Source organism: Coffea eugenioides, chromosome 3 (assembly GCF_003713205.1).
Source record: "Coffea eugenioides isolate CCC68of chromosome 3, Ceug_1.0, whole genome shotgun sequence".
NCBI lineage: Eukaryota > Viridiplantae > Streptophyta > Magnoliopsida > Gentianales > Rubiaceae > Coffea > Coffea eugenioides.
Window position 1 is genome coordinate 40,645,092 of NC_040037.1, and position 11,346 is coordinate 40,656,437.

General features: G+C 37.7%; 1 protein-coding gene across 1 annotated transcript; it reads left to right on the forward strand.

Moving 5' to 3' along the window:
- The first annotated feature begins 8,739 nt into the window (after positions 1–8,739).
- LOC113766618 (long chain acyl-CoA synthetase 8-like) lies at positions 8,740–10,570 on the forward strand. The gene is made up of 3 exons (XM_027310792.1): positions 8,740–8,959; positions 9,721–9,862; positions 10,069–10,570. The coding sequence occupies exons 1-3, from the start codon at positions 8,740–8,742 to the stop codon at positions 10,439–10,441; spliced, it is 735 nt and encodes a 244-aa protein (XP_027166593.1). The 3' UTR covers positions 10,442–10,570.
- The last annotated feature ends 776 nt before the right edge of the window (positions 10,571–11,346 follow it).

The window sequence follows — 11,346 nt, forward strand, 5'->3', positions numbered from 1 at the left end:
GCCTAGTGGGTCCCTCGACAACTTAAAATCCGTGAATCTCGGGCGATGTAAATCTATCCGATGCATTGCCAAAACTGATACGGTTACATTATTACAAAACTTGCAAGCACTTCGCACGCGGCATTGTAGTGAGATGGAATCCCTTGTCAACTTTGAGGGTTTAAAAGTTCGTAATATGCTGTCAAAAAAGGGACTCGAAATTCTCCCAAACTAGAGTCACTAGACTTGCGTGACTGTCAAGATTAACCCATATTTGGAGGAATTTTCCTGAAGGGGTTCGAGTATTCCAAAACTTGAGAAGTCTAGATGTGAACAACTGCCCTTTAAACTATTTGTTTCATCCTCCTAGTGTGGCCACCATGCTCATAAGTCTTGAGGAACTGAACGTTCGTGGGTGCTCGGAAATGTGTGAAGTTATAGGTGAGGAAGATGAAGAGGTCAGCCAAGAAGATAATGCTCAGCATCATGACATTGGAAAACGTAGAGAAATTGCACTGGGAAAAACCAGCAAGGAGTTTGTGTTTCCTAGATTAAGCTCTTTGCAGTTGGAACGCCTTAAGAATCTTCGAAGCTTTAGTGGTAGTCATCAGGAGGATTATGAGTTTAAATTTCCCCTACTCACAACATTGATCTTAGTGAGTTGCCCAAAGTTGAAGAAGTTTTGTTCCGGAAAGTTGGATGCACCATGGCTTAAGAAAGTCCAAATAGGGCCGATTTACATAGAGAATTTTGAAGCTCCCGTAGATTTAAAGGTACTAATTTCCTCGCTCTATTTTCAACCAACCCTTTTAATTTTGTCTCACTTCACTAGATTTATTTCCCTAAGAGTTTAGAATGTATATTTTAAATAATTATTGTTGAGCATATTATATTTTACAGGATCGAGAGATTTGTCCTTTATTAATTTGAAAATGACATGATTATTTGCATATTAAGGTACGTACCTTTCTATATGCTTACAAACTTTATCGTTTCCCTTTCTTTATAATTACAAGCCGCAGTATGCATGCTTTTGATCTATATGAATGAATCAATGAATGGTATTACATGATTGTAGAATATCATTGATTACAAAATTATATGAACTCTCATGGAATTTTCCATTTGGATGTTGAGGTAAATACCTTTCTATATGCTTACAAACTTTATGTGTTCCCTTTCTTCTAATTTTGTCTTTACGTTTTTTTTTTTCATTTTTTTTTTTGAGGTGAATGGAACTTTTGATCTTCTATTAATCAATCAGATTCTATTCTCATGTAGCATTATTTATTGATTCTTACTATCTATGAACTATACTTCTATATTGAGTTTGCATTGTTGGTTTTCTTATCAACTTTTTTTCATCTAAATATTACCATTTCAGAGTAAAACTAATATGTTAAATCCTATATTTGTTTTGGTTTTGCTTATATTTCTTGCAGTGTACGCATTTTTATGAAATATTCTTCCTTTCATTTTTTGAAAATAATTTCCAATAAAAAAATTTCCACTTTGAAAAATTGCAGCCTTTATATTTCAGCTTTCAAAGCTCCAATCTCTTCAAAAATATAAAATTGAATATTCCATGTAGGAATTAAGGAAAATAAACTAGAGCTACAAAAGTCTGATGTCAAATTGATGTGGGAATTCCAATGTATTATACCATGTATATTTGTTTTGGATATTGTGATAGAGTTGTAATATTCATGCCTTTATTTTCTTTCACAGAATATTGTGGGAACCATCAAGTTGATAGAATAATGTGGTCTAGTTACCACAGTCTTGACTGAACTGGTGGATTAGGCTATCAGATATGAATGGAGATCTTAACATGGTTAATACTATAAGTGTGGAACTTATATAAGTATTGTGTGCCCACTTTGTCATTGATTTTCAAATAATAAATATATTGTGTGTATAGTATCATGGCCTTTAAATAATAAATGTGCCGTATGCAATGTATCATGACTTTCGAATAATAAATTCATTGTATGTATCATATAATAGTGTAGTAGCCATGGCTTGATTTTCATCTCCCAATTCCCAGTAGTCCATCCGAATTTGCAGACGCTGAAAAACCTGATCCTTTCCTTGCTCGATTTCTAGGTATTAGTAGCTCAGTTCATCTCCTGCATCCTCTCTTGGATTCCTTATCTACTCCGCCTCTATCAGCCATCTTCGCTGACTTTGCTGTTGCAGCCGATATCAATCGTCTAGCTGATGAATTATCTATCCCCCTTTACATTGTATCCACCACTTCACCTAGATTTTTTTCGCTTATGGCTTGTCTTCCTGACTTGATACTCGAAAGCAAAAGTTTGGAAGACTCTAGCATTCAGCTTCCGGGTTTAGCTTCGGTGCCAATTTCAAGCCTTCCTCCTCCCTTCATTACTCCAGATCATATTTTCACAGCTCACATCCGTTTAAATGCTCAATTTCTCTCGAAAGCCAAGGGTATTCTACTTAATAGCTTTGATTGGTTTGAGTCTGAATCAATTGCTGCAGTAAATACTGGCAGGGTGCTGGCTCATTTACCGCCTTTTCTCCCCATAGGACCATACGAGCCTTGTAAGGCTGTCGTGAAAGCTGGCTCTTATCTGCAGTGGCTAGATGGCCAACCAAATGAGTCTGTAGTCTATGTTAGCTTTGGAAGCAGAACAGCATTGTCAAAGGAACAAATAAGAGAACTAGGAAATGGACTGGAGAGAAGTGGATGCAGATTTCTTTGGGTAATAAAGACTACCAAAGTTGACAAAGACGAGAGGGAAGATCTGCAAGATTTGCTTGGCAGTTCATTTCTTGAAAGAACAAAGAAGAAGGGGCTAGTTTGTAAAGGATGGGTGGAGCAAGAGCAAGTTTTAGCGCATCCAGCAATCGGAGGATTTGTAAGCCATTGTGGGTGGAATTCTGTAACTGAAGCTGCTCGATTTGGGGTGCCTATACTGGCTTGGCCTCTAAATGGAGACCAAAAGTTGAACGCAGAAGTGACAGAGAAAGCAGGCCTTGGAGTATGGATGAGGCATTGGGGTTGGCTGGGGGAGCACCTAGTGAAGGGAGAGGAGATTGGGGATCAAATTGTCCAGTTGATGCAGGATAAAACATTGAGGATAAAGGCAAAGAAGGTGAAGGAAGAAGCTAGGAAGGCCTACGAAGTTGGTGGGAGTTCTAAGAAAGTGCTTCTGGAAATCATAGAAAATCTTTGAGCTGAAGCCAGAAGAATGAAACTTGAAATGGGCAGAATCCAGATCACTGATAGCAAAATTTAGCTGAGAACTCTAATAAATTACTGTTATCTACTGTGGTAGAAGCAAAATTCCCACTTTTGTGCTATTTTTTCTCCTTGATTTGTTGTCAGTTACTCCAGATGATGTTTCTCTTCTTCTCTTTCCCTACTTTTTTCCTTTCTTTCTAAATACATTAATTTATGATAACAACAAATAATCCTTGCTTAGTGTAGAATTGACCTGATAGAAGGAAAAATAATTAAAATGATGATACAAATGACCCTTGATTGGTGTGCACTTGATTATATAATCTTCATACTAATGCAACTTTACAGTTTTAAACTTAAAAGCATGAGCTGAGAAGATTGGTTGCTTCTGTTTATTGCTGTTCACTGGTGTTTTCCGACCAGCTGGTCAGATTCATTTCTATTAGGACAATACATAGAGACAAATTGGTGTCAAGGTCTGCTCAATTTTACTTTCACTGCCAGTCGATGCACAAATATTGAGTTTGGGCCCTGATCACATGTACACAAGGTGAATATAGAGGAAGATGCAGTATTTTGGTACCATGAATTTGTGTCAAGAAGCATCACTTAGTACACAATCAAGTTCTATTGGCTACCATGATGAGTTTATGTTCTATATAGTTGACAGAATTAAAATTTGTGCACTTGCATATACAGCACAACAATATTTTTCCAATTTTAACTAACAGGAATACCTAATTATTTTCATAATGAAGACTGTGACCTTTGATCCAGTAAATTTGAAACAAACTCTTTTGTCACAATGTATGGTTACTACTTGAAACAAATAATAATGAACCACTGAGAGTTTATTTTAGGCAAGGCATGGAAAAGTTGACTGCAAGTGCTCACAGGTCTTTGGAACTTCATTACTCACTGAGCATCAGAATTTCTTCCTCTCTGCAAACTTCTGTAGAACAAAAGCATTTCTTTGTGCTGTCCCTCATTACAAATCCTCAGTCCTTTTGAAGTACAGTACACTTATTGGTATTTGAGGAACTGGCTATCATGTCAAATTAGAGTCGCAACCTGGTTAAATCCTTCTTTTTTTTTATTTTGTAATAAATTGGATCCAAAATTCCTACTTTGTCTCCTTAAACTCTCACATGCAAGAATAATGACTAAATTTTACTTACACAGAGTGTGGAGGCCAATTGTGGATTTGTCCACCTCGGCAACCCCTCACCTCGGCAACCGTCTTGGGGTTAAGGGTGAGCCCTTTAAACCCTGGTGGTCAAGAGGGTGTTGGGATGGTACCGGGAGGGGCCTCCCCAGGATTCAAATCCTTGACCTTAAAGGCCTTTGGATTGAATGCCTGGTACCCATTGGGCTAGTAGGCCTTTAAGGTCAAGGGTTCGAATCCTGGGGAGGCCCCTCCCGGTACCATCCCAACACCCTCTTGACCACCAGGGTTTAAAGGGCTCACCCTTAACCCCAAGACGGTTGCCGAGGTGAGGGGTTGCCGAGGTGGACAAATCCACAATTGGCCTCCACACAGAGCATGTTGTAGTCGACATACTTTGAGAGCTCTAAAATGTTTAATAGTCATTATTGAAATCAGACGACTCTTCATGGTCCATATTGATTTTATTTATTGTAACATGACTTAAGGTCCAGGCCTTGAGATTAGCTCTCTAGTTTCAACAGAAAGTAAAGTAGGAGTTTCGCCATTACCAAATGTGTAAAAGGTTACCTGTCAAGAAAGCATAGTTGAAAAGTTTTGCATGTAGGCCCCCTGCTGTTGCTAAAATTGAATAAGTATATTGGGAATATGCCATGCCTATGTGTGCAGATCCTCTTGAAAATCATGATTTAGTGCTAGATGCATTATGTACTAACACAATAAAAGATTGGGGTTATAAAGAAGAGTAAATTTTATATTACACTGTTAATATATACACTATTACGATTAGATAAATAAATTTTGCACATGTGTCATATATCTAATGTCATATATCTAATGGTGATAGTATATATATTGATAATGTCTATAAGATTTGACAAAGAATGGTAATGTTATTCATTGAAAAACCCATTGTTTTCTGTTGTACAATCGGAAGCTTATATATAGAATTAGTAGCAGACTATAGGCTAAGTAGTAGACTCCTAGGCTGACTTCTATTCTAAGTAGTAGACTCCTAGGCTGACTACTAGTCCAAGTAGTAGACCACAAAGACCACAAAGACTACAAAGACTAGTTCGGATGGTATACGCTAACAGCCCCCCTCAAGCTGGAGTGTGGAGGAACGAAAAACCAAGCTTGCGCAACAATCGTTGAAAAGAACTAAAACCAAGCGCTTTGGTGAACAAGTCAGCAGGTTGATCCTCTGAACGAATGAAATGGGTACAAAGCTCATTGGACTGAATCCGTTCACGAACAAAGTGACAATCCATTTCAATATGTTTGGTGCGCTCGTGGAAGACAGGATTAGCAGCAATATGGAGTGCAGCTTGGTTGTCACAAAACAGATGCATCGGCTGCGAATGAGGAATGGTGAGATCAAATAATAAAGCCCGTAACCATAACAATTCACTAGTGGTACCAGCCATGGCACGATATTCGGCCTCAGCAGACGAGCGGCTCACAGTAGGTTGTTTCTTAGTACGCCAGGAGATAGGCGCGTGCCCAAGAGAAATATAATAACCTGTGATAGAGCGTCGCGTCGTAGGACATGCACCCCAATCAGCATCACAAAAACCCGTGAGTTGCAAATTGTTCTGAGAAGGAAAAAATAATCCCTGGCCTGGAGAATTCTTAATATATCGAACCACCTTCATTGCTGCATCATGATGATCTAATGTAGGGGAATGCATGTACTGACTCAAAATATTAACAGCATACAGAATATCTGGACGTGTGATAGTGAGGTACAAAAGTCGACCCACAAGACGACGATAAGACGAGGGATCAGCCAAGGGTGTACTGGTTGAACGCCCCAATTGATGTTGTTGAGACATTGGAATCAAACTGGGTTTTGCACCACTGAGACCAGTATCCGTTAAAATATCTAGAGCATATTTCCGCTGACTCAAAAAAATTCCTTCAGGATTCCTAGCAACTTCAAGGCCGAGAAAGAATTTAAGGGGGCCAAGATCCTTCAGATGGAACTATCCATGCAAGAATTGTTTAAATTTTTGGCATTGAAAGGAATCATTTCCTGCAATTATCATATCATCGACATACACCAAAACTGCAAGAAAACTGGTATTAGTCTTCAGGGTAAATAAAGTAATATCTGCTTGAGACTGAATAAAACCATATTGTTTGAGGGCAAGAGTTAATTTAGAAAACCACTCCCTGGATGCTTGTTTAAGACCATAGAGAGATTTACGAAGTCGACAAACCCTCTTGTCACCAGATGGTAAATATCCAGGGGAAGGGATCATGTATATTTCCTCATGTAAATCACCATGGAGAAAAGCATTATTCACATCAAGTTGATGAAATTCCCAACTTTTAGCCGCAGCAACAGCCATTAGACACCGCACTGTAGTTAGCTTTGCTACAGGAGAGAATGTTTCAGTGTAATCCAGTCCCTCCTCTTGAGTATATCCTTTGGCCACTAACCGAGCTTTATAACGCTCCACAGTGCCATCTGATTTATATTTAATTTTATACACCCATTTACAACCAACTGTTTTCTTTCCTGTCGGCAAGAATGCAAGATCCCATGTATGATTTGCAGCTAAGGCATCAAGTTCAATTTGCATGGCATACCTCCACCTTTCATCTTGACTAGCCTCAGAGTAAGTAGAAGGCTCAGTCTCGGTTAATAAAGCCGTAAGAAAAGCTTGATGGGATGGAGAAAAGCGATGATTGGAGAGATAAGAATTAAGAGGATAGGGAGTACCTGATGCTCTGGAAGTGGAAACTGAATTGGAGTGGTAGGAACTATTAGGGTAATCACAGACATAGTCTTTTAGGTAAGCAGGAGGTCTTCGAATCCGTTGTTCTTGATGTGGTGGAGAAGTTGGAATCTCTTCAACATGATTATCCGCAGCAGAGAGCTCATGATTGGGAATTGAGGGAAGAGTGGCATCGGAATTATGCACTTCAGGACCACATTGATCAGCATCATCAAGAACGGGTGAGGGAGTGTTAGGTGTTAAGGTGGAAGGCAGCGTCGAAGATGATGCGCTAGAAGGAATTTTGAAGGGAAAAAAGGTTTCATGAAATCGTACATCACGAGAAAAGAAAAATCTTTTTGTCTCTAAATCATAAACTTTGAAACCCCTTTTATTTTGAGGATAGCCTACAAACACACAAGGCCTTGACCTGGGTTGAAACTTGTCCAAAAGTTGTAGAGGATTAATAGCATAACACAAACAGCCAAATACTCTAAAATAATTATATGTTGGTGGCTTGCCAAAAAGTACTTCAAAAGGGGTTTTACTTCCAAGTGCTGATGTGGGGAGTCGATTGAGAATATATGTAGCAGTTAAAACACATTCTTCCCAGAATTTAATGGGCAAGTTACTCTGAAATCTAAGAGCACGAGCCATATTAAGAATGTCTCTATGTTTTCTTTCGACAACCCCATTTTGTTGAGGTGTACCAGCACAAGAAGTTTGATTAACAATCCCTTTACTTCTAAAGAATAATTTCATGTCACCTTCAGTGAGTTCTAGTGCATTATCGCTTCTGACTTGCTTAATTTGAAATCCAAATTGAGTTTGAATCAAAGAATAAAAATTTTGAAAAACGTGACAAGCTTCATTCTTGTGTTTTAATAAATATGTCCAGACTGTTCTAGTACAATCATCCACAAGAGTTAAGAAAAAATGAGCCCCAGAACTTGAAGGTGTTTGATAGGGTCCCCATATATCGATATGAACCAAATTAAAAGGAATCACAGATTTATGAATGCTTGAAGAAAAAACTTGTCTAGAAGCCTTTGCCAAAGGACACACAGTGCATTCTTGGCAAATTTTATCAAAACGAATATGAGAAAAGTTGGGTATTGACGCCAACCGGTCGTGTGAAGGATGTCCGAGCCTTTGATGCCAGAGAACAACGGATCCTGCAACCGTATTAGCTTTGCCATGATGTGGTTCAGCATAGTCTGTGGTGAAGTAGTAAAGACCATCCCGTTCCTTACCTACCCCAATCAGTTTCCTCGAGCGTAGATCCTGGACAACACAAAAATCAGGAAAAAATAGGGCAACACAATTGTGTTCTTTGGTGAGACGACTGACAGAAATAAGATTACAATGAAAACTCGGAGCATGCAAAATGTTATGCAAAGTAATCAAGGAGTTCAAATGATGACTACCATATTCGCAGAGTTGTTTCACAGTGCCATCAGGTAGGAATATATTAGCGAATTTTTTTGATTTAACTAGGTCAAACAGAAAAGTTTTATCACTTATAAAGTGATGAGTAGCACCTGTGTCTAGTAACCAAGTGCAACAAGAGGACGAGGAATTTGGAGTTAAAGGATGGGTTACGTTACCAGCAAAATTAACCGAGCCAGAGCCAGAGCCAGAGTTTTTGTCACTATTCAACAATGTCAAAAGTTGCTCATACTGTGCGGCTGTCATGGACTGATCAGTCATGGACAGCGCTTACGAGAAGGTTATCCGAGAAGGTTGAGAAGCTTGGAAGAATAACGAAACAAAGAGATTCTACCATAGAAGCTGCAAAAGCCATTCAAGGTTTCTTACAGCAGAATGAAGTTTTCCCTCGTGAAAATAGCTTTGCCTGCTCTGATACCATGACAAAGAATGGTAATGTTATTCATTGAAAAACCCATTGTTTTCTCTTGTACAATCGGAAGCTTATATATAGAATTAGTAGCAGATTATAGGCTAAGTAGTAGACTCCTAGGCTGTCTGCTATTCTAAGTAGTAGACTCCTAGGCTGACTACTAGTCTAAGTAGTAGACCACAAAGACCACAAAGACTACAAAGACTAGTACGGATGGTATACGCTAACAAGATTAATCCTATAAAGAAATCTGAAAATCTGCATAATCCTTGAAGTGTTATTTCTTTCTCTCTCACACATAAGTCTTTTATTAATAGCGACTTAAAGTGCATTCTCTAGCTTGTATTTTGTGGGCTAATGGTGCTAAACATTTATTCTTCGACATATTTACTAACTGAAAGTTACTGTAAAGCAATGCAGGAAACCTCCATAAGCCTTGAAGTGCTTATTAAATAACTAACAACCTCCATTTGTAGAAACGTTCTACAAATTCTTTTATTTCATAACATCAGTCGAAGTCGGTCGTGAGTTAAACACCTTTTTTCTTTCACAAATTACTCCATTTCCATGCAATGTTTAGAGTCGAAACGTTTTATTACGCACATTTCTGCTCGCTTTTTTTTTCTGATATATGAACAATGAATTTAAGAACCCAGAAACTTTCATATTGAGGCATTGATGGTTTGTTAATGGTCTGATAGGAAGGTGACGAGAACATCCCTCCTAACTTTCTTATTATGTTGATTACCGTCTACCTGTATTTTGTTGACTATCTTATTAGTGTACAAGGTTGATGAAAAGGGCATGCGATGGTTTTACACAGGTGACATTGGAAGGTTTCAGGCCGATGGATGCCTTGAGATTATTGACAGAAAGAAAGATATCGTCAAACTCCAGCATGGGGAGTACATCTCTCTAGGGAAGTGTTGGGCACAGATCCCATAGCAGTACCAGTGTCGTGTCATGCCCGACATGGGTAGCCCTGTGGAGGATAAGAATTGATGTAGCAGGGATATGGACCCATCTGGAAGAATTTAAGTCTGCTGTATAGTGACAACAATTGAGCAATTGCAGTTTCTGCTCTTAGTGTTGTATTTGCTGATATGCATCAGTACTTTCTCAATTCAAGGGTTGAGGCAGCACTTATCACAAGCAGTTATGTTGATAATATCATTGTATATGTTGATCCCTTCCATAATTATTGCGTAGCTCTTGCAGTTCCCTCACATCAGGCCCTCGAGAAATGGGCTGAAGATTCTGGCATTAGTCACAATAACTTTTCCGATTTGTGTAACAAAACTGAAGCTATCAATGAGGTCCAGAAATCACTTTCCAAGGTAGCAAAGGAAGCAAAATTGGACAAATTCGAGATTCCTGCAAAGATCAAACTATTGCCAGATCCATGGACTCCGGAGTCTGGATTGGTTACTGCAGCTCTCAAATTAAAGAGGGAACAGTTGAAAGCTAAGTTTAAGGATGAGCTGGAAAAGTTATATGCTTGAAGAACTGTAGCCGTTGGAACTGTTCATGATTCGAGTCATGTCAGTCTTTGGGCTCACATTGGAATATAACACGCAATGCCTATCACAAAGTTTTATCTGAATTTTCTAATTCTATTTTGTCTGTCGTTTTGTTTCAAAAAAAAAAAAAAAAAAGATTATCATAATTTGAGAATTATTGTATCAAACTGTTTATTCAAAAAAAAGTTTTTTTTTGGCAGACAATGAATCTATGTAATCTAAGTGTACTTCAAATGTGATATTCGTTCGTGTTGATACTTTAATATCATAGCAATATTTATTTTTTACCAGAATTACAAAAAGCTAATTCTTATGGCAAATATTCAAATCTAATAATCATGCTTTGAGTTTTGCTAAAATACATTGAGGAGGTTGGCACATTCAAATTTTACCCTCTATGGTTTGGTGATTTACCACAAAACCCCCCTATAATCTAAAAACCTATATATAACCCCTTCATGGTTTGAGTTAAGGTGTCAGTATTAGTTTTTCCTTTAAAACTAACATCCAATAGTAAAGAGTCAACGTCAAACTAATAAATTAACAAAGTTATCCTTCATTACCTTTTTTTCTCCTCCAAACATAAAAAAGAAGAAATTGAAATAAAAAATAGATAAATAAGAACTAGAAAATATCATTAAAGATTTGGTTTAAACACCTATAATAATATTTGTAGTTAAAAAAGATTTCATATTTTTTGTTTCTTATTTATTTGTTTTATATTTCCCTTCCATCATTTTTATTTCTTATTTATTGTTTCATTTCCTTTCCATCTCTTTTGTATTTGGAGAAAATTAAGTTTTTGTAGGCCAAAATGTAGGTTTTCAAATTCAACTCTTCTTTTTTCAAAAAAAAAAAAAGAGAGAGAAACAAAAGGAAAAAAGAAA